Below are 25,525 nucleotides of genomic sequence, written 5' to 3' on the forward strand. Positions count from 1 at the left end.
TTAGAATAACTAGGCCTAAGTCTCATACTGTACATGTAACTAAAAATGACTTGAGACGAATTTCGACGTAGATTATTTACTCTCTGGTATTGGTTATAGATGTTTACTTCATTAATATTTCGTTGTTTTAAGTCATTCTTCTTTCAATTTTGTTTGTAAATATGTCTAAATTATTGAAACTTTCCATTTGATACTTATTTAAACAAACAAAATAGCATTAACTCAGGTTTTAATTTTAAGATTGAAATCAGGTTAATAAAGTCGATAAATTGGGTCTTTGACTTTATGGTATTTAACTCCTTTAGCTGGATGTTAAATCATAGACTTTCCGCCCCAAAACCATTTCGCCCTATACCATTACCAGCACTTTCGTTTGATTTTATTGTTGTTTTGGGACGAATCGTCTGAAAATGGCGGATTTCGTGCATGTGCGACTTCCGGTTATTGTTGAAATGGAACTGTAAACTGTTATTTACTTTGATCTACAGGTCACGCAAACATCGTCATGGCACACTGGACACCAAACCAATATTTTCAGTCTGTAAGTAAAACAACATAAATGTGTCGGCGATAATTTAGCCTAAGTTGATCTGATTAGATTGTACCATCAGACAACCCTCACACAACGTTTAATATTTTCATTTTTCATATTTGCATGTTTTTTTTTCTGCCGACAAGTGCATTATATGTACTGTTCAGTATCGATTTATCTACCTACATATATCAATCATTGGCTGAATTTCAACTCCAAACATGTAGTAAAAAAAAATGTGCATATGGACGGAGGAAATCTAGTAGTAATTATTTTAAACCATATACTAATTTAGTATATATAAGTCTCTGACCAGAGTGATTATAATGTGACATTTGGTAATGCTTTACACTGACCACAAGGGTATGTCTAGTCTTATATTGAAAAATAGCCAGAAATACCTATATATTAATACTTAATATAACTGTATCAATGATTATGTATCATTTTGAGTCTGGTATAGAGGACTTGAACCAGAAATAAACTTGACTTAACTTATAATAGGTATTTCTGGCAATATTTAATATAAGACTAGCCCTGTGCACTGACGGTTGATGTTCACCAAGAACCGCCTCCAATCGTATTTATAATACACTGCAACCATTTATATTTCAGATGGACGATGCACTCTCAGAAAAGGATGGTGTTGTGTGTGCAGTAAGTGTTGGAGTCTTCATGAAACAAATGTAAACAAATGTAAATTAGATCACAGAAAAGTAAAAACCAGTGTATCAATCCTAGGCCTCTTAAGTAATCAAATCATATCAAAGTTTTATTCATAGTCATTAAAAAAACAAATCAACATCAGCACTAGTGAGCTATTAAAACCGACTTGTACAGTAAAATACATACACAGTTACATAATAAATTGAAACATGAAAACATTCAAGTATGGCATACTCAAATCAAATTATGATAATAATTTTTAGATAAAACATTCATTTAAATAAAAACATGTAATAATTTACACTATTAAAACCCTTAGCTCGATCACCTTACCAATTAAATAAATTTGACTGATATTATAATGATAATTTTTTTTCACAAAAATTTTATTGAATCAATTAAATCAATGGGTATTGGGCAACAGGCAAATGCTGATATGAAGACCTCTCCCAAATAACTATATAATGTTATAATGATAATGTTTGTTTATGTAAAAGGAAGCAACTTAAATGATAAGTTTTATAAAATGGATGTAAAAGACATGTTTTAGACAATGTGGCACAGCCAGAGTTTTCTAAGGGTTGGGGATAGCCCTATCAGCGAAGTCTGTTCTGGCTGTCAACACTTAACTCATTAATTGAAATATTTTCTAATAAAATAGTGTGATGGTTCATGGATATTGGCATTTCAGCTGCATACATGTATATAGTCCAATAGCTAGCTTTTATGGCTGTGCGGTTGAGTGTCGTGTCTGTGTACCGAAGTTAAGCAACGTCGAGCGTGGTCAGCTCTTGGATGGGTGATGATGACTACTCCACTGTCTGTACTCCCGGTGCACGTTACATTTGGTAGCAGCGAACAGGTCTGGTATCCTGTAGGGTGCCCTCGGACAGCACGGGAAGCACAATGTTCCTGGAGACTTGTTGGTGACTGGGGGGGTCTGGTCATGAGGTGGCACCACTATACCCTTGTGGATTTGCAGTATGCTGGCAGCATGTTTCAAATGTTTAATTTATGCTGCCAGTACGCTGCAGGCTATAGCAGCATGCCAGCAGCAAGGTCAGGGGTGCTGCAATGGCCATGCTCCCAGTATGCTGCAACCAAATCTCACTTCTGGTTAATGCAATCTGTTGCAGACTAAATCCAGTCGATGATATTCGTGTTTAACATTTTCTATTGCATGTTTTTATTGCCTTATATTGTAAACAGATTACTTATACAAATATATAAACTTAGTATAGGCCTACTTGTACACTGCACATTATACATTATGTTACATACATGTTTTCCTAAGCAGCCCGAAAGACCAGCTGCTTATGTGCTTGCAAATTTTGCATGAGGGCTGTGTACAAGCGAGTGTCACTGATGTACACAAAAAAAAAAAGTCATGTACATGATGGAGGTAATTGATGTTGATGCTGTCCAGTTTGGTGATACAATAACATTCGTCTGTTACTAATTAATTAATGCTCCTGGTACGAGGTATTACATTTTTAGTATGTGGACACACATCTAGACACTTCCACATTGTATTGTTTTAGCATGTGTAGTCCTACTGTACAATAGTTTCTCAATCGGTCTGACTGACGTCACGGATACGCTTATATCAATTAAATGATGTTAAATCAGTTTCAGATGTTGTGTTTGATATTTCTATTGATACAGTTTCACTATATTTTTTTTTTTTTTCATTATTTTTGATAGATTTTTTTTATATCATCACACCTAACTTGAAACAAAAAGTATTTCTGGTACGTTTGAACAATATGATCTTGCTTATGTTTTAGGCGCATGTCAAAAATACCAGTGAGAAGGATCGAGGTACATCTGTGTAGCTGCTTTGATACCTGGTGCCTCTAATTATGAAAATAACGAACTGAAATTCATCTTTTAGCGACAATATGTGTATATCCTAAAGTACAATGCAATTAATACAAGGTTCTTTTATGTGAACATAGACCATAAATACTTGATCATAGTATGCTGCTTGCACAGAATATTGAAAAAGTTTTGACATTTGAGACATATAATTACAACTACGAATGTCATGCAGCCCATGAGCTTTACAAAAGCACATAATCATGAGCTTTCAATATACTGGCAGCATGATCAGATTCCTGGCAAAGTTTTAGCAGCATACTGGCAGCATTGTCCGTCATGACCTAAAATGATCTATGTATATGCAGCACATTAGCAGCATGCATAGATTTTGGCCAAGTTTTAACTGTTTCAGGAGTGTTTCCTAGTAAGTAACTATTGGTGTCTTGTTTTAGGAGTGTTTACTAGTAAGTAACTATTGGTGTCTTGTTTTAGTGGTGTTTTCTAGTAAGTAACTATTGGTGTCTTGTTTTAGTAGTGTTTACTAGTAAGTAACTATTGGTGTCTTGTTTTAGGAGTGTTTACTAGTAAGTAACTATTGGTGTCTTGTTTTAGTAGTGTTTACTAGTAAGTAACTATTGGTGTCTTGTTTCAGGAGTGTTTACTAGTAAGTAACTATTGGTGTCTTGTTTCAGGAGTGTTTACTAGTAAGTAACTATTGGTGTCTTGTTTCAGGAGTGTTTACTAGTAAGTAACTATTGGTGTCTTGTTTCAGGAGTGTTTACTAGTAAGTAACTATTGGTGTCTTGTTTTAGTAGTGTTTACTAGTAAGTAACTATTGGTGTCTTGTTTTAGTAGTGTTTACTAGTAAGTAACTATTGGTGTCTTGTTTTAGGAGTGTTTACTAGTAAGTAACTATTGGTGTTTTGTTTTAGTAGTGTTTACTAGTAAGTAACTATTGGCGCTTGTTTTAGGAGTTACTGTCCTTTAACCATCCTCACATTGCCAACCCGCGCCTACAGATAGAACATCCTGAGTCGGCTGTTCAACGAGTGTTTGATCCTCCATGTGATGAGCTTATTGCAGCTCATTTACGGTAACTTGAACTTTGTATTTACTCACATTGGAAGACATTAGAATTATATACCCAGATTATATATAGTTATTATAATTATATACATGTAATATAATTATGTACATGTTTTCATATACATGTATATTCTTCATGTTAGAAAGTATTTAAGTCGTAATCACATCCAGTGTTGCTTAACTTACAAATTAAATCTAATATTGTTACACAAGGTCTTTTCACTTAAATGTACAGGTGTATATATAAGTACACCTATAGCTGTAAATTTAAAACAAAAAATCATATAGTAAATTAATATACCGTATTTATTCTAATAAACGCCCCCACCCTAATAAACGCCCCCCCACCCCCCACCCTTTTTTTGGAAAGAAAAATTCCTCAATTCGAGAAAAAGAACTTACCGTGGCACAGTTATATATCCATCCACATGTGTCCAGAGGTAATTATTTAAAGGATATCCAACATAAAACTAACACAAACCACAAAACAAAGTTTGTCACTTAGTTTTACAATGTTTTGGATACATATACACATGTTTCATGGTGTGAAATGGGTACATACAACAGATCTCACAACTTACCGACTCTGAAATTTTGATCTCCATTAAACGCCCCCCCCTTGGAAAAATGTCACGCCCCTGGGGCGTTTATTAGAATAAATACGGTACCAATGTAGTTTAACATTTTCATGTAGCATTATCTGGTGCATACATGGTATTTAAAATATGATGATGTGTAAAAATCTTTGATATTTATAACACATTTAGGTGTCATAATGTCTATTCTTACGATATTTGTTTCATTGTGAATGTTAATCTATAATAGAATAAATAACCTTTTGTGTTGTGTTTTTGCCAGGTGTTGCTGGGCTGTGTCGAATCATGACTTCATTGAGGCTTATGGTTGCCAATCCATAGTGGTGCAATATCCTTTATACCCAGGAAACATAATTACAAAGTGAACGTTTGAGATCAAACCTTTTTAATTAGAGTTTCAGAAGAAAATACACTCATCAAGGTCATAGTTTGTTTTAATTTGTGGTGGATACTTTTACCTGTAGGCTTTTTATTACCTTCCAACTTGGTCCAGTCTTTGTGTAAGGTCAAGGGTCAGGAGAACTTAAGATATCACCTAATTCATTCAAATTTGCAAATTCTTTACTCATGAAGACCATTTTAATGAAACGTGTCATATTATGCCTGAATTTAAATTTAATGAAATATCAACCTTCAGGAAGATTGATTCTGTCTGAATTATACATTTAAATCTATAAATTTCATTACTAGTTACATTTTCCATGAAAATATGTTTATGAATCTTTTTAAAAGATGGGTATGATTTGGGTACCTTACACAATGTAAACTAATTATATAAGGCTTTGTATGTGAAATGTGATGCCTGTAGGCTTACATAAAACTAGTCCTCTAAAACCCAGGTTATGTTTTTTTTTCTTTTATTTTTATGTCATGGCATCTTTTATTACAATATTCTATTTGTATTTACAATTTCTGGAAAGATATTCACTTAACTATTGCACAGCATTTGTTAAGCTGTTTCAAAGTGTGAAAGAAGAGAACTGGCCACTTTCCATTATGTTTTCTGTTTGTCTCGACCTCAGACTATTCGCTAATAGCGTAAGTTGTATAGGAAATTATACTGTATATGAGTTCTAAATGGAATTTGAGGACCATGATTGTGACTCTAGATTGATTTCCTTATTTCTCTTTACTTAACCTGTAAGTTAAAGTGTTTGTTTTTAAAATATCATTGACTTGACATGCAATGGGTACTATGGGTATTCCCTGTCCTTGTAAGATGTGAAAACTTGACACAGGGCAATATGTGTGTATATGATAGATAACACTATTGATACCTATGACAATTCATTCCAAGCTGTCCTGAGAGGTTAATTCCAAATTCATTGGAGACTAATTTTTTTCAATTAAACTGATATTAAGTAAAATATTCTTTTAGTATAACGGTTTTGTGATATTTTCATACAGGCAGATCTTCAGGCAGTGAGGAAAGGGAAAGGAAAACCTGGTGAGAGATTGGAGAAGTCTGCCGAGCTCCTCATGTCATGTTTCAGGGTGTGTGCTAGTGATAAGTATGTGTGATTTCACAGCCATTTTGGTATACAGTCTAATCTGTCTAAACGACCATCTCTATTTAGCGACCCTCTGTTCTAAGCGACCATTTCAATTCCTCCCGAGCGTTTTCGCTATATATTTTAACTCTATTAAGCGACCCTCTGCTTACGCGACCAGCGACCACAATTTTTCGTTCCCGTGATAAAAATAACTCTCCAATAAGCGACCAAAAGTCTCCAAAATGCCTTACATTACCATTTTCGCCTTAATAACACCCAAGTAGTTTTACTTTTCTTGCAAAAGGACGGGAGATGAGGCGAAGTGACCGTCTGGAATTCTGACGAATATGTATTTGTGAGGTATAAGTAGCAATCTTTGGAGGGGTGCCATATTGGGTATTTCTGTGCCCAATCAGTGATGACGCTAATATTTTGCAAGAAGATACTTCAAGGTCAGCTACATATGGTATGATATTCAAAACATCAGATTTTTTCTCGGCTCATAGAAATTTCAGAGGTCAAAAGTCACAGGGTGTAAAATGCAAGTTTCATTTTTTGGGCTGATACAAATTCAATATTGAAGCAAAAATGATATTTTTGATGTTTCTGTTAAATATTGTGTCAGGTTCAGAAACACAATTTGACAAAAATGTAAAAATACCTAAACAAAATAGGTCACAGTGATATGATTTTACATCTTGTCGGTTTTGGTGGCAAATACTTTAGAAAAATTACCAAGACACTTCCAAAAAATCGCCCAGTAGTAAATTTTCAACAGTAATTTTGCCCAGCATCGGTATCAAAATCTATATTTGGCAAGTTGCTGACCCTTCAGAGCCCTGATGGTCTAATGAAGAGGCCTCAAACGGCCTGAGGGCTGAGGCGGGTCGGATCACATAGTGCATTTTTAGCATCACTAAGTATTGATCCTGAAAGGGCGATGCTGTGTGGATATACCCAGTAATCTGGTTAAACCCGACCCCAGGGTCTGAGGAGGCCGGGGTCACAGAGTGCATTTTTAGCAACATTTCAGCTTATAAGCCACATAAGTTTGATTCTGATTGTAGTAACAATCAACAATTGGTGGGATTATCATCTATACTCAGCAGATTTAATTGATAATGATGGTAATGTTACAACTTTTTAAACGAGTTGAGAAGTCTTAAACATATCACAAAGTCAGCAAATTAAGTTCTATGGCAATTTCAGATGTATGGAAAAGGTCTATACGTAACTATGGTAACAATACATTTCAAGAAACATATAATAGTACTAGACTTATCAGATCTCTTGTTAACCCAACTACGACTTTTTATTCAAAATTCTGTTCACCTGTTCTCTCTATAAACCTAAAAGCTATCGAAAAGTGGTCTCAATGCTTACAAAATCTAGATATTGATTGGAAATTTATCTATTTGATACCAGGAAGCTGTACACATGATGTAATTTTAAGAAATTTTCAGTTCGAGGTAAATCATATAATGTTTGTTACAATTATACTTTTCTTTATAAATAAGGAGTAAAAGATAATAAGAGGTGTACTTTCTGTAATTGTGATGATGAAGACTTGTATCATTTAATGTGGCAATGTATTCTATCAGGTTAATGTGATTTGGAGAGTTTTCAAACCTGCTTCATGAAACATGTAATATTGCAATTGAAATTGACAAAAAGGATGCCATTTTACATTTTTGTAGGTTGTTCTAGCAATTATAACAATCTATTAAATTGTTGTTTTTTTATAATAAAATGCTACATATAATATATAATTATGTAGATGCTTTCCTACCATTCCTTTGATAACAGCTGCTCTATAATATTTGAAACGTCAGAGAGAAATAGAAATAACATTTTTTCAGCATTATAGATACAATAAAATTCATATTATAACTCAAATGGTAACCAATTGAAAATTTATTAAGTTGAACATGTATCAACAACAAGATACATGCTTTAACAATGATTAATATAATACAGTGGACCCTCGATAATCCGGACGCCGATAGTCAGGAAAACTCACAGTCCGGACGGAAATGCACGGGAACGGATTTCCGTAACTTTTTTTTGGACTGGGTACGAAGGTGTTCGGATTATCGAGGGTCCACTGTAATACTTTTATGTTTTGTAGTAAATTACAGATGTATGAATATGTGTGAATCAAAAGAAGTAATTGAAGAATATACATTGCAAAAAGAAAATTCTGAAAATTTGGTTAATGCGTCATAGTACATTTTACTTTATATTGAATGTTGTAATGTCAGTTTATTTCAGTTGTTTAATGGGTCCATTTTGTCTCGTCTTGGTGAGAAAATTGGTGAACTGGGAAGGACATTTTCATGCAACTTTTTGGAATTTAGCTTTAATAGGAAATAATTTCAATTGGGAACTGTCAACGGCCCAAAAAGGCACTCAGAAAAAGACATATTTACTTAATACATTTATTGTGAAAGGCTCTGTTCTTGATGCAGAATATATTCTGTAGAGTTTTGTTTATCGTACTGCTACTAAAGATGTGACCTAGACATGCTCTTTAGTTTTCAACAATTTTGAAGTGCCTTATCATTTTATGTAAATTTTACCACTTCTAAAAAATTAATTCTTCACAAAACCTTTCTTGTCGTGGCAAACTATTTTAGATGTTAGCTACTGATGATTGTTTATTTCTGTCTGTTTTACAGCCGAGCTTCAGTGGAGGACACAAAAAAGTGGGGAATGCTGAATCTTGTGAACCAGTTGTTTAAGATATATTTTAAGGTGTGTTAATCAGTATATAGATCTTTTATATAAATTAACACATTAAGGTTAAAATTTGCATTCAGTACAACACCAGTCTTGATTTATGAGTGAAAGTTTGCCCATTAAAAAAAATATTGTAAATAATGTATGCGAAATTCTGAACTAATTGATAAAAATAGATTTTTAATTTGCACTTCTCTTCAATTGTCTTAAAAGATACCCCAATATGAAGTATTGAAAGTGTGTTGCAGGGGATTAGAAATTACAATAAGTCAGGGCGTTAGATTTTATCCACCTGTCGTTCTAAAGATAGTTGATGTTATGTTGTTGGTTTATACAATTTATTCATTGTTACAATGTAGTAGACGAAAGATTTACAACACCTTTGATTATTGTTTGTAGATTAACAAGCTTCACTTATGTAAACCATTGGTGCGGGCCATAGACAGTTTACCTATCAAGGACAGGTTCCCTCTGTCACAGCAGGTCACGTACAGGTAAATACAGATATATACTGTATCGGACACGTTACTCCCAATTCATTAAGTCTATAAAGCCAACACCCCAAAGCTATGGTTTTAACGACAATTTTAAAGTTGAATGATAGGAATACTGATCTTCTTATCCTCTAACTCTGATGATGGCCTAACCATCCAAAACATGTACAAAATCCTTTATATTGAGACTGCATCACTTAAAAACACTGCATCACTATCAGTATATTTACTGACTTTATATTTGTACTTTCCTTTGCCAAAGTTACAATAGTGTAGTTAAGTATCTTGGATTTCTCATCAGTATAGAGTTTCACTATGTTGTTTGATTCTGTTTTAAGTAAAGATTCCTTACCCAGATGAACAATCACTTCGCTGATTATCTTTATTGAAAACGCAAAAGAGACCGTCTGTTCGGGTTGTATTTCTGGTTTTTGTTGGGTTCTTTTTTTTCTGTAGAACCACAGACTTCACTGACTTGTCCAAGTCTATGTAGCTGAGCTTTATAAAATACCTGTGGTTTATTGAAAACATTGCACATCAAACTCCAAGTAACCCAAAACTTGTGTGTTAGATAAAATATGGACACCATGAACTAATAATTATATATGATTATGTAAATATGTGTCACCATATCGATAGATGCAAAGAATTCATTTTACAGAAATGAAAGGGCTATTTTTCTTGCATATTGATATTTAACTGATGTATTGTGTGGAAAATCAGCAAGGGAAACAATGTTTTTGTATTGTATTCATAGTTTTTTCATGGTCAAATGATTGCTGTTTTCAATTGGTATGTTCATAAAAAGAATCAACACTCAGAATATAAATATAACATAGTAATACAGTGAAAAAGGAACTCACCATCTGAAGCACCTAATCACCTAGCCAGAATACCAGCAGCTTATACCACTGCATCACATCCATCTTTTTAAAAAAAGAAAGTTTCAAATGTGCATGATGGTTGGCCTGATGCCCTTACATATACATGTGTATATATAAATATATATAGATAATAAATTGTTTTTATCCTTACGGACGAAATATAAAAGTAAAATAAAAAAAACAACTCTCCGTTAGCGCTTTCGTCGCGTCATGGCGACTCTTCAGAATTTCCTTTAGCGCTTTCATCGCGTCATGGCGACTCTTCAGAATTCTGAAGAGTCGCCATGACGCGGCGAAAGCGCTAACGGAGAGTTTTTTTGTTTTATTTTACTTATATATATATATATGATAAATTAAGTATATTACTTGCCCTACTTTCATTATTGTAAATGTCAAATCAAACTTTTATGATATAATGCTGTTTTATTTTGTAGATACTATGTTGGAAGGAAGGCTATGTTTGATAGTGATTTTAAGGGTGGTAAGTCATCAGAATACAGACTGATAGTAAGATTATTTCAGCCTCTGGGGATGAGATAGAAATAAGTCACAAGTAATCTGTTGTGATCTCATTTTGTCCTGCATTGTCTGTCATACATCATAAACTATATACATTTTTGACTCATGATATTGGGCCAGAAGCATGCTTGGATAAAAGACGACAAAATTTGTTCAGCTGAATGACCTTGACCTACTTTCAAGGTCACATGGGTAAAATATGTGAAAATCTTGAAGCAACTTCTTCTCAGTAACCAAGAGGCCCATAGCCTTGATATTTGGCTAGTTTCATGCTGGGATGACACACAGGTCAAATAGGTTAAACTCAACTTCTCAATAAGCAAGAGGTCACTGCCATGATATAGAGCAATGGCAGGCTTTGATAACACACTGAAAAGATTGTTCATTTGAATGACCTTGACCTGCCTTCAAGGTCACATTGTCAAATGTATTAAATTCTTAATTTTAAAACAAGAACAACTATCTGTATGTATTTCAGAATTCAGGTGACTGACCATAAAGGCCTATGGGCCACTTGTTTTCAAAAACAATGTAATATGTATTCATACAGTATGTATTAATTTTTGGGCATGATGGGTGTGGCCAAATAGGGAAATTATAGCAATTCTTTTAATTATATGGTCATAAAATCTGCTTTAACCATTCTATAATGTCCGAGAGGAAAGCATTGTGGCGTTGGACATTGTCACATCAGAACAGGAAAATATTACACGTCTGAGGACATTTTTACATGTTACAGCGGATGAATTCCTTTCCTATGCTTTTGAGCGCTGCCATCGAGCCAGTAAGAGAAACAAGAGGATGACTCTGATCTATCTGTTACCTGTCAAGATGTTGTTGGTAGGTTTAATGATGTGATTAAGTAAAGGGCAGAACAAATGGGATATAGCATGTTATCCCCATATATACATATATACCTATGTTATCCCCCATATATACCTATGTTATACCCTAAATATACATATATACCCCGGTACCTAATATGTTATCCCCATATATACCTATGTTATCCCCATATATACCTATGTTATACCCCATATATACATATATACCTATGTTATACCCTATATATACATATATACCTATGTTATAGTGTTGAACATGATACAGTCACGCTAGTATCCGCCTTTGGCCCACGTTTGCCGAAGGGTTCATTGTGGTTTCTCCAGTTACTAAAACATTATTCTTATTGTATTTTATTGTATTTCCAGTACTTCTTATATATATTATGTGATTGTATTTGTAATTTTTTGTGTTTTGATAAAGGGGCGGATTGCCTCGAAAATTTAACAAACTTTATTGTTTACACTGTTTGAATTACTTCTTTGCCCCATATAATCATTACAAGTAATTCGTATCCTCCATACATTTATGTGAGGATCCAGTGTTATCTGGATTATACTGTTCATATTACTTCTTTGACACCTATGTTATACCCTTTATATACCTATGTTATCCCCCATATATTTACATTCTGTGTTGCATTTGTCTATATGTGAGAAAGCTATCGACAGATAGTGCCTATTTTTGCATATTTTAGGTTGGGGAATGAGAGAAAAATACTCAATCATATGTGGTTTATGTAGGATAGGGATATTTCACCCTCTGGGTCACAAAATGTGGTAAAACCCTCGGCAGAGCCTCGGGTTTTACCACATTTTGTGACCCCTCGGGTGGAATATCCCTATCCTACATGACCACATATGATAGAGTCTTATATTATATATGGGGATAACATACCCATATATACATATATACCTATGCTATCCCCCGTATATACGTATATACCTATGTTTTCCCCCATATTTACATATATACCCTTGTTAAACTTTGATAAAATCAGTTATCAGGAACCGGGACAGTTTCACCCATGAGTATATATATGAACAGTAAATTTGTTTACTTCATTGTAAACTTAAATGATTGATACATGTAACATATATCAGGCTGTCAAGACTCGATAAATTACTTGTATGTTCTGTAATTCAATAGGGTCACATGCCAAAGCAATCCCTGCTCCAGAAATACGACTTAATGCAGTTCTACGACGTAGCCAAGGCAGTCAGGTAAGACAGTATTTAGATATCTAGTAGTTACAGTACTAGTGACCATGTCACCCAGACAGTATTTAGATATCTAGTAGTTACAGTACTAGTGATCATGTCACCCAGACAGTATTTAGATATCTAGTAGTTACAGTACTAGGGATCATGTTACCCAGACAGTAGTTAGATATCTAGTAGTTACAGTACTAGTGACCATGTCACCCAGACAGTATTCAGATATCTAGTAGTTACAGTACTAGGGATCATGTCACCCAGACAGTATTTAGATATCTAGTAGTTACAGTACTAGTGACCATGTCACCCAGACAGTATTTAGATATCTAGTAGTTACAGTACTAGGGATCATGTCACCCAGACAGTATTCAGATATCTAGTAGTTACAGTACTAGTGATAATGTCACCCAGACAGTATTCAAATATCTAGTAGTTACAGTACTAGGGATCATGTCACCCAGACAGTAGTTAGATATCTAGTAGTTACAGTACTAGTGACCATGTCACCCAGACAGTATTTAGATATCTAGTAGTTACAGTACTAGGGATCATGTCACCCAGACAGTATTTAGATATCTAGTAGTTACAGTACTAGTGACCATGTCACCCAGACAGTATTTAGATATCTAGTAGTTACAGTACTAGTGATCATGTCACCCAGACAGTATTTAGATATCTAGTAGTTACAGTACTAGGGATCATGTCACCCAGACAGTATTTAGATATCTAGTAGTTACAGTACTAGTGACCATGTCACCCAGACAGTTTTCAGATATCTAGTAGTTACAGTACTAGTGATCATGTCACCCAGACAGTATTTAGATATCTAGTAGTTACAGTACTAGTGACCATGTCACCCAGACAGTATTTAGATATCTAGTAGTTACAGTACTAGTGACAGTGTCACCCAGACAGTATTTAGATATCTATAGTTACAGTACTAGTGAACATGTCACCCAGACAGTATTTAGATATCTAGTAGTTACAGTACTAGTGAACATGTCACCCAGACAGTATTTAGATATCTAGTAGTTACAGTACTAGTGAACATATCACCCAGACAGTATTCAGATATCTAGTAGTTACAGTACTAGTGATCATGTAACCCAGACAGTATTCAGATATCTAGTAGTTACAGTACTAGTGACCATGTCACCCAGACAGTATTTAGATATCTAGTAGTTACAGTACTAGTGACAGTGTCACCCAGACAGTATTTAGATATCTAGTAGTTACAGTACTAGTGACCATGTCACCCAGACAGTATTTAGATATCTAGTAGTTACAGTACTAGTGACAGTGTCACCCAGACAGTATTTAGATATCTAGTAGTTACAGTACTAGGGATCATGTCACCCAGACAGTATTTAGATATCTAGTAGTTACAGTACTAGTGGAACATGTCACCCAGACAGTATTTAGATATCTAGTAGTTACAGTACTAGTGACAGTGTCACCCAGACAGTATTTAGATATCTAGTAGTTACAGTACTAGTGACCATGTCACCCAGACAGTATTTAGATATCTAGTAGTTACAGTACTAGTGATCATGTCACCCAGACAGTATTTAGATATCTAGTAGTTACAGTACTAGTGGAACAAGTCACCCAGACAGTATTTAGATATCTAGTAGTTACAGTACTAGGGATCATGTCACCCAGATAGTATTCAGATATCTAGTAGTTACAGTACTAGTGACCATGTCACCCAGACAGTATTTAGATGTCTAGTAGTTACAGTACTAGTGATCATGTCACCCAGACAGTATTCAGATATCTAGTAGTTACAGTACTAGTGATAATGTCACCCAGACAGTATTTAGATATCTAGTAGTTACAGTACTAGTGGAACATGTCACCCAGACAGTATTTAGATATCTAGTAGTTACAGTACTAGTGACCATGTCACCCAGACAGTATTCAGATATCTAGTAGTTACAGTACAAGTGACCATATCACCCAGACAGTATTTAGATATCTAGTAGTTACAGTACTAGTGGAACATGTCACCCAGACAGTATTTAGATATCTAGTAGTTACAGTACTAGTGACCATGTCACCCAGACAGTATTTAGATATCTAGTAGTTACAGTACTAGTGAACATGTCACCCAGACAGTATTTAGATATCTAGTAGTTACAGTACTAGTGAACATGTCACCCAGACAGTATTTAGATATCTAGTAGTTACAGTACTAGTGACCATGTCACCCAGACAGTATTTAGATATCTAGTAGTTACATTACTAGTGAACATGTCACCCAGACAGTATTCAGATATCTAGTAGTTACAGCACTAGTGATCATGCCACCCAGACAGTATTCAGATATCTAGTAGTTACAGTACTAGTGACAGTGTCACCCAGACAGTATTCAGATATCTAGTAGTTACAGTACTAGTGACCATGTCACACAGACAGAATTTAGATATCTAGTAGTAACAGTACAAGTGATCATGTCACCCAGACAGTATTCAGATATCTAGTAGTTACAGTACTAGTGACCATGTCACCCAGACAGTATTTAGATATCTAGTAGTTACAGTACTAGTGACCATGTCACCCAGACACTTTTCAGATATCTAGTAGTTACAGTACTAGTGGAACATGTCACCCAGACAGTATTCAGATATCTAGTAGTTACAGTACTAGTGGAACACGTCACCCAGACAGTATTTAGATATCTAGTAGTTACAATACTAGTGACCATGTCACCCAGACAGTATTTAGGTATCTAGTAGTTACAGTACTAGGGATCATGTCACCCAGACAGTATTTAGATATCTAGTAGTTACAATACTAGTGACCATGTCACCCAGACAGTATTTAGATATCTAGTAGTTACAGTACTAGTGGAACATGTCACCCAGACAGTATTTAGATATCTAGTAGATACAGTACAAGTGAGCATGTCACCCAGACAGTATTCAGATATCTAGTAGTTACAGTACTAGTGAACATGTCACCCAGACAGTATTAGATATCTAGTAGTTACAGTACTAGTGGAACCATGTCACCCAGACAGTATTTAGATATCTAGTAGTTACAATACTAGTGACCATGTCACCCAGACAGTATTTAGGTATCTAGTAGTTACAGTACTAGTGACCATGTCACCCAGACAGTATTTAGATATCTAGTAGTTACAGTACTAGTGGAACATGCCACCCAGACAGTTTGTAGATATCTAGTAGTTACAGTACTAGGGATCATGTCACCCAGACAGTATTTAGATATCTAGTAGTTACAGTACTAGTGACCAGTGTCACCCAGACAGTATTTAGATATCTAGTAGTTACAGTACTAGTGATCATGTCACCCAGACAGTATTTAGATATCTAGTAGTTACAGTACTAGGGACCATGTCACCCAGACAGTATTTAGATATCTAGTAGTTACAGTACTAGTGACCATGTCACCCAGACAGTATTTAGATATCTAGTAGTTACAGTACTAGTGGAACATGTCACCCAGACAGTATTCAGATATCTAGTAGTTACAGTACTAGTGAACATGTCACCCAGACAGTATTCAGATATCTAGTAGTTACAGTACTAGTGGAACCTGTCACCCAGACAGTATTTAGATATCTAGTAGTTACAATACTAGTGACCATGTCACCCAGACAGTATTTAGGTATCTAGTAGTTACAGTACTAGGGATCATGTCACCCAGACAGTATTTAGATATCTAGTAGTTACAGTACTAGTGACCATGTCACCCAGACAGTATTTAGATATCTAGTAGTTACAGTACTAGTAGAACATGCCACCCAGACAGTTTGTAGATATCTAGTAGTTACAGTACTAGGGATCATGTCACCCAGACAGTATTTAGATATCTAGTAGTTACAGTACTAGTGACAGTGTCACCCAGACAGTATTTAGATATCTAGTAGTTACAGTACTAGTGATCATGTCACCCAGACAGTATTTAGATATCTAGTAGTTACAGTACTAGGGATCATGTCACCCAGACAGTATTTAGATATCTAGTAGTTACAGTACTAGTGACCATGTCACCCAGACAGTATTTAGATATCTAGTAGTTACAGTACTAGTGGAACATGTCACCCAGACAGTATTTAGATATCTTGTAGTTACAGTACTAGTGGAACATGTCACCCAGACAGTATTTAGATATCTTGTAGTTACAGTACTAGTGATCATGTCACCCAGACAGTATTCAGATATCTAGTAGTTACACTACTAGTGGAACATGTCACCCGGACAGTATTTAGATATCTAGTAGTTACAGTACTAGTGATCAAATGGAGTAGCCTATTTAAATCATCTTTCTTTGTAAATTAACTTTGATAATAAATGTATATATATCAAGAATGTGTAAATTTGTACCAAGATTTGTAAGGAACAATAAATTTGTATTCATTACGTAGGTATTGAAATGTGAAAAAGGAAAGTTTATATTTTCTTTTCTGAAGTGAATGTTTTCTGAAGTTTTGCTCAAATAGAGAATAAGAATCAGCAGCAATTATAATTATAAAATGGATTATAAATTGGGGAGTTTGACTTCATATTGCTATCTTGATTCTGTTGTTTGTAAGATACAGAGAAAGCTTATATCTATCACCCACACATATGTAGAGGAATATAATCACAATATTGATAAATATCATTTCTGAACAGTAATTCAAAAAAGAATCTAAATGCCAAAAATTCTACACTTTGATATGATGGTATACTGTTATATGTACAGTAGTTAAGGGGATAACCAAAATCCCTGCAGTCAAAATCAAGGTAACTGTGTGTTTGATAGAATAGGAAAATAAAGTATATACTGCCTATAATTGTAAGATAATTTCTGGGTCTTGTTGACCAGTCATTACTCTCATTCACATACTAATTGGCTTAAAAAAAGATAATCAACTTCTCGTCCCATCTACTGTCCAGGTTTTAGGGATGTATTCATGTTTAGCCTAACAGGACAAAGTCTTAGTTTTAAAAACAAATCCATCAACTACGACTTTGTGTTATTAAATGAAGCCATCCTTAAATGATCATAGTTGTTGATAGGATGTTAAGAACTGAAAAACCAAAAACTAATCTGCTAATGCCAACTCCTGAATCCAGGTATCTAAATGTAGTATTGAAAAGGAATGCTGGTTGCCGACATGTTTCGGCCTTAGGTAGGCCGTCCTCAGAGCCCCACTCGATTTGCACTCTTCTAAGAAGAGAAGCCTTCTAAGAAGATCGTATTCTGTTATATGTGAATCGAGTAAACCGGGAGAATATAACCCGGAATAAACAAGTTTTTAAGTTTTCTCAAACACTATGACACAAACACATGCATGTATGTGCCATATATACTTCTCTAGTGAAACTCATCACTCGCACACTTAAAACAAGGTCGCCGCCATCTTGGAAGATAAATCTTCCAGCTTCGAGACGGAAGAAGTAGAAGATCTTCCTGAAGCAGTAGAGCTTCAAATCGAGTGACCGGAAGACATATTCTAGAATGAGAAGAGTGCAAATCGAACGGGGCTCCGGGCACAGCTTACATAGTACAGTGTTACATGATGTACAGGTAGTGGTAAGTCTTATAGTGGTAAGTCTTACCACTAACTTGACATCATGTAACACTGGATTTAGGAGTTAGCACTCTTCTTTTTATTTTGTTATTTACCTGGATTGTTTAAGAGGCCTCTGTATCTACTATGGATCCTCCTGGAACCAAGCGATGAAACAAAGCATCTTTTTGAACTCTGCAGGACGTTGGTTCTTGGAGAATTTCTCCTTAGGGAGAATTTTCTCTTCTGATTTTATTAATCTGCTAATGTTTCAGCTCTGGGAACCTGTTACTTCTAAATGAAGCACTGGAGAGGAATGAAGCTTTTTTTATCAAGTGTGGCATTTTTCTCATCCTGGAGAAACTCAAAATCATCACATATAGGAATCTCTTTAAGAAAATGTAAGTTAGCAGTTTTAATGTTCATAGTTATGTTTATCTGGGAAGCAGTTAAAACCATGAGCTGAAATGAATTCGGGTACTAAATTTAAACTATGACATCTACAATTAGTATTTCTACATTGTTTTTTCATTACAACAGATGCAATTTTTATTAAGTATTTTTGTTTTTCATTACATATTTAAAGAAGATGCAAGTTTTATTTTGTATATTATACTCCAAATATATACATGTATACTAATGAGATCCAACTCAAATTTGTGATAAGTTTTTTGCTGGTTTTTGTATATTTTCTCAATTGATTTGGATTTCAGTTACCTACTCCTAAACACTCATCAGATACCAGTAAAGGCCTTTACAGCTGCTCTTAGGATGATGGAGGTAAGTATGGTCTACAGTCAGGACCGGGATTGGTAAGTATGGTCTCCAGTCAGGACCGGGATTGGTAAGTATGGTCTCCAGTCAGGACCGGGATTGGTAAGTATGGTCTCCAGTCAGGACCGGGATTGGTAAGTATGGTCTCCAGTCAGGACGGGGATTGGTAAGTATGGTCTCCAGTCAGGACGGGGATTGGTAAGTATGGTCTCCAGTCAGGACCGGGATTGGTAAGTATGGTCTACAGTCAGGACCGGGATTGGTAAGTATGGTCTCCAGTCAGGACCGGGATTGGTAAGTATGGTCTCCAGTCAGGACCGGGATTGGTAAGTATGGTCTCCAGTCAGGACCGGGATTGGTAAGTATGGTCTCCAGTCAGGACCGGGATTGGTAAGTATGGTCTCCAGTCAGGACCGGGATTGGTAAGTATGGTCTACAGTCAGGACCGGGATTGGTAAGTATGGTCTCCAGTCAGGGCCGGGATTGGTAAGTATGGTCTCCAGTCAGGACCGGGATTGGTAAGTATGGTCTCCAATCAGGATCAGGATTGGTAAGTATGGTCTACAGTCAGGACCGGGATTGGTAAGTATGGTCTCCAGTCAGGACCGGGATTGGTAAGTATGGTCTCCAGTCAGGACCGGGATTGGTAAGTATGGTCTCCAGTCAGGAACTGGATTGCAGTGTTAGTACACTGTACCTAGAATTACTTTATTCCACGAGTCTTCCTGTAAAAGAGGTACTTCAAACACCCTCTTTCAATCCTACATATATATTCATAAAATATTTACTTGTCTTAAGTAAAAAAAGAAATAGAGCAATTCTAGTGAATTTGGCCTCAATGTGACCTTGACATTGCACATACAGATAAGCAATTACATAATGCTTTTGTCATCCTACATATACCGGTACATATAATTCAATGCCCTACTTACTTTACTTAAAGAAAGTCAGAACTTAAGCTTCATAGACAAATAACCTTTCACATTGTCGATTACTTAATTCCATTTGAGGATGACCTAATTTCAAAATCCTGTAAAAGGTAAACGTGTTTGCAATAGACCTGCTATAACTGTCAATAGACCTGCTATGACTGTCAATAGACCTGCTATGACTGTCAATAGACCTGCTATGACTATCAATAGACCTGCTATGACTATCAATAGACCTGCTATGACTGTCAATAGACCTGCTATGACTGTCAATAGACCTGCTATGACTGTCAATAGACCTGCTATGACTATCAATAGACATGCTATGACTGTCAATAGACCTGCTACATTGTATGACTATCAATAGACCTGCTATGACTGTCAATAGACCTGCTATGACTATCAATAGACATGCTATGACTGTCAATAGACATGCTATGACTGTCAGTAGACCTGCTATGACTGTCAATAGACCTGCTATGACTGTCAATATATTGCAAATCTATATTTTTACAGGTTACAGATATTGATGATGACGAAACATCATGCATCATCGCAAATCTCATCTATGAGGTATGTGTCCAAAATTTAACCACTACTAATGAGAACTGTGATATATCTTCATAACATTTAATTGAAAATCCAGTGTAGAAAGAAATATGCTAAATCAAAATGGGAAATAAAAAATGTTAGTATGAACTTCTTAATTACATGTAATTTCTTTCCTATTAGGGTTTTTTTCCAAGTGTGTTAAAGAATTTCTTTCAATAATGTACAAATTGCCCATAATAAACATACCGTATTAATTATTGCTTAATATGTTTTATTTTCAGAACAAGATAAAGGGCTACATTTCTCATCAACATCAGAAACTTGTGGTCAGCAAGCAGAATGCATTCCCTGTTCTAGCATCAGTGTTGTCATAGTTATGCAGACAAATAAATCATCACTATAAGCAGCACTGCTTACAAACAGCAACATAGCTTGACAGGTCATTGTTGTTATTATGGAGACCCAGCCAACATCTTAATTCCATGTTCTCGGAGGAAGCCATCTTGTTCAAACCTGGAATAGTTACAAGTTTAAAAGTGCCACATAATATTCTGACTGACATGCGCTATAGTATCATTGTATAGCTAAACTACCTTTGCTAATGTGATAGTCTGAAGCTAATTAAGCTGAATCTTAGATGGATGACCAGGCAACTGCAATAGTGAACACGAACTATTGACTTTTGTTGTATCTTCATGACAATCAGGGCTGAAGTTGTAGGACACATTTGAAGCAATGTGTCGCGTTTGTGTGAAGATGGTATACGTACAGATATACAGTGTACATGTATCAAAAGTTCTAGTACAATGTATTAGAATATAAAGAGTGGGCGTCAATGGATGGTATCACTTGTATGGTGGAAGTCGGTTACGAATGTTTGTATGTCTTTACATTGAGGATGTATATGCTATTTGATTTACATGTAGTGTACAATGTAAATGTAATAAAATTTGATTAAAATTAATATTATAATTCAGTGTTTTCATTTATTTCTAAATAATATTCATGAGAGTAATCAAAGGTAAATTTATGCATGATAAATTTCATTTCGTTCGTGTATGGAATGAAGGCAAATTATCAATGCCATATTTTGTTTGGAGTCGATCATGATGCAGTTTATGACGAGAATAAACTCGTCCACAAAGTTATAAGTTAACCTGTGCATGAGCAGAGTTAGTTAGTTTGCTGTGTTTATCACTCCATGAACAGTCCGAGCCCCACTCGTTTTGCACTCTTCTAAGAAGAGAAGCCTTCTAAGAAGATCGTATTCCGTTATATGTAAATCGAGTAAACCGGGAGAATAAAACAAAAAATAAACAAGTTTTTAAGTTTTCTCAAACACGGTGACACAAACATGTGCATGTATGTGTTATAAATCCTTCTCTTGTGAAACTCATCACTCGCACACTTAAAACATGGTCGCCGCCATCTTGGAAGATAAATATTCCAGCTTCGAGACGGAAGAAGTAGAAGATCTTCCAGAAGCAGAAGAGCTACAAATCGAGTGACCGGAAGATATATTCTAGAATGAGAAGAGTGCAAATCGAACGGGGCTCAGTCATTTTTAGGCAGAATCTCCTTGAAGTAGTTGGTGACTACTTCCCTGAACAACACACAGAAGGCCTGTTACATCAATAAGGGTAAATTGTCTTGCCCAAGGACACAACCATGACAACACAGGCCGGCCCACAGGGGCTTGGCACGATTTTCCAAATGATATATATATATGTATTATAGTGTTATATATATGGACCATCATTTGGAAAATCGTGCCAAGCCCCTGTGGGCCGGCCCGTCTCTCAAACCAATACAGGTAGGAAGTGTTGAACCATTCACCTCGGATCTTCACCTGAGGTCAATGCAGCCAGTACTTTAGCCGGCCAAGCTAGCATGGCCCTTGCATCACTCACAGGGGCTAGTAACGATATAAATGGGGAAAAAATGAAAAATAAGAAAAAAAAGTACGCAATACATAGCGTACGTTTTTTTCTTATGTATTGCGTACGTTTTTTTCTTATTTTTCATTTTTCCGCATTTATATCGTTACTAGCCCCTGTGCATCACTAGAGAAAATATGCTCAAAAAGAGAATTAGGTTGGTGAAAGTGGAACCACTAAATAAGCCTATCAACAAGCATTAAACATGTCTGACTTAATATCACACATGGACATGGAATGTTTCCAAATGAGATCATCATGCTTACCATATTAGATTGGCCCCCTGTTTCTAGAATATTGAAATTATATATAAAATTGACTATTATGATTTTGGTATCTAGGATATGTCTGATTCTGGAGACTGGTCAATGCTGATGAAGTTTACAATTTTCTACTCGGGACTGTAAAACCACAAACTCGGCATGAGTCTCACCTTAGGAACATCACGCCCCTGATTATCACTGACTGGTCAGTATCTGATGACATGTATTCCACTCCCTTTACTGACCAAACAGCTGGCGTAAACTGGTAAATGGTCGAAAAATAATGAAAGATTTAAAATGCCGGATAACCACTCTCTGAAGGCAGACAACAACGTCTAATTTTATTTTTTTTAAGTTACTCACGGCCTAGTGGCCATACCCGAAGACTCGCTGATCCAGTATAACACCAGACAAACTAGAAGACAACACCGCCAGACCATCAAAGTACCTAGTCGCAACACCGATACATATAGAAAGAAACATCTTTAAAAAAATATAAACGGCATAGTTTAAATGCTGGTGTTTATAAATATAAAACTGCTGGTGAAATAAATGAACGAACTAATGTGTTTCAGCACAGATAACAAAACGATATCAGTTTGAATCATTTTGATGATAATACTATGCGCGTAGCCAAGTTATTTTGTATGTGTATGCAGAGAAATGCAATGAGCGTATTATGATATACAGTTACGTGTTTGGACAATTTACACAAGTCCGTCATTTAACGATGTCCGAATAGTTACGTTGTTCTGTTTTCTGGAAACAACGAGCCTTGTACAGCATTTAGAATGATAATTTGTGTTGACTTTACCTTATTTTGCACGCTTTGAATACGTTTACATAATGTCCGAATATGTGTTCAATAACCATACGTACATAACCATAAACCATTCATATTCAAATATGTAAATGAGATATTATCTCCAATTTTCACTATTCGCTTATTCACTACATGTACGTTTAATAATAGAAGATATAGGCGCTTATTTTACTTTTCTTAATTGAGAAAGTATCAGATTATTTTTTCTACAAGTTTCATGCAATTTGTGCCGAAATACACACACACACACATATTTGAAAAAAAAAATGTCTCGTTGTGTATAATTGTTAAAATGGAATGAGTTAAATTATAATTCTATGTTGTATTGTGTTTCGGCATATTATTATCGTGATAACATATCTTATATAAGATAATACGTTTTAAGGGATAGGAGATCTAACAATGCTATATAGTTTACATTCAGCACGTATCTGAATAAAGCTGTTAGATTGTCTGACATGTGTAAAAGAGCTTTCAGATCCCCATTTTCTTCGTAGAATCAATTGTAATCTACTTTAACCTGAAATGATTTTACATGTACGTCTAACTGCAAAAAAGCAAATACGTGTACTTGAGACATATTTAAAAATATAATCTGTTTAGTATAAAAAGAGATAATCTGAATTGTATATAAAATAAATATGTATTGTAAAAAGGAATGGTAGGAGAGATAAACAGAAGAAAATTAGGAGAATTTAGAAAGTAATTGTCTCTATTTTGAAGGTACAATACCAAATAGACTGATTGATCAAGACAAGAGAGGTGAGGGACGCCAAACCGGAATCAAGTTAATAATCATTTAGTAGAGTAGAGTAAAGTTACAAAAAAATATTATTGAATTATTCTATTTTTTTCTTTTAATTTAAGTTTCCTATGTTTATTACTTAACGTTTTTGTGAAAACTTAATGTAATAACAACATAATTGTACTGACTATTACTTACGCTTAGTGTAATGAAACTTTTTTTTATTACATTAAGCGTTTAAACAGCAATATTTATCGAGTGAGCATTCCCGTATTAACTATCGGACGGGTATCCCCGTATCAACTACAGGACGGGTATCCCCGTATCAACTATAGGACGGATATCCTCGTATTAACTATAGGACGGGTATCCCCGTATCAACTACAGAACGGGTATCCCCGTATTAACTATAGGACGGGTATCCCCGTATTAACTATAGGACGGGTATCCCCGTATTAACTATAGGACGGGTATCCCCGTATTAACTATAGGACGGGTATCCCCGTATTAACTATAGGACGGGTATCCCCGTATTAACTATAGGACGGGTATCCCCGTATTAACTATAGGACGGGTATCCCCGTATTAACTATAGGACGGGTATCCCCGTATTAACTATAGGACGGGTATCCCCGTATTAACTATAGGACGGGTATCCCCGTATTAACTATAGGACTGGTATCCCCGTATTAACTATAGGACGGGTATCCCCGTATTAACTATAGGACGGGTATCCCCGTATTAACTATAGGACGGGTATCCCCGTATTAACTATAGGACGGGTATCCCCGTATTAACTATAGGACGGGTATCCCTGTATAAACTATAGGACGGGTATCCCCGTATTAACTATAGGACGGGTATCCCTTATTAACTATAGGACGGGTATCCCTGTATTAACTATAGGACGGGTATCCCTGTATTAAATATAGAACGGTGTCCCTGTATTAACTATAGGACGGGTATCCCTGTATTAAATATAGGACGGGTATCCCCGTATTAACTATAGGACGGGTATCCCTGTATTAACTATAGGACGGGTATCCCTGTATTAACTATAGGACGGGTATCCATGTATTAACTATAGG

At 35.5% G+C, this 25,525-nt stretch overlaps 1 protein-coding gene across 1 annotated transcript; it reads left to right on the forward strand.

Annotated features, from left to right (window-relative positions):
* Positions 1–342: 342 nt before the first annotated feature.
* On the forward strand, positions 343–21,641 carry LOC117342293 (PCI domain-containing protein 2-like). The gene is made up of 15 exons (XM_033904394.1): positions 343–541; positions 1,148–1,189; positions 3,991–4,112; positions 4,964–5,029; positions 5,643–5,739; positions 6,109–6,212; positions 8,873–8,948; positions 9,333–9,427; positions 10,746–10,792; positions 11,570–11,670; positions 12,823–12,896; positions 18,690–18,815; positions 19,128–19,194; positions 20,634–20,690; positions 20,951–21,641. The coding sequence occupies exons 1-15, from the start codon at positions 506–508 to the stop codon at positions 21,041–21,043; spliced, it is 1,203 nt and encodes a 400-aa protein (XP_033760285.1). The 5' UTR covers positions 343–505; the 3' UTR covers positions 21,044–21,641.
* Positions 21,642–25,525: the final 3,884 nt, after the last annotated feature.

Source organism: Pecten maximus, chromosome 14 (genome assembly GCF_902652985.1).
Source record: "Pecten maximus chromosome 14, xPecMax1.1, whole genome shotgun sequence".
Classification (NCBI taxonomy): Eukaryota; Metazoa; Mollusca; class Bivalvia; order Pectinida; family Pectinidae; genus Pecten; species Pecten maximus.

Bases quoted from the DNA above. Each gene is read 5' to 3' on its own strand.
- LOC117342293 (XM_033904394.1), top strand. From the start codon at position 506: ATGGCACACTGGACACCAAACCAATATTTTCAGTCT. The intron at 4,113-4,963 runs GTAACTTGAACT...TGTTTTTGCCAG, and splicing joins CTTATTGCAGCTCATTTACG to GTGTTGCTGGGCTGTGTCGA. The intron at 18,816-19,127 runs GTAAGTTAGCAG...TTTGGATTTCAG, and splicing joins AGGAATCTCTTTAAGAAAAT to TTACCTACTCCTAAACACTC.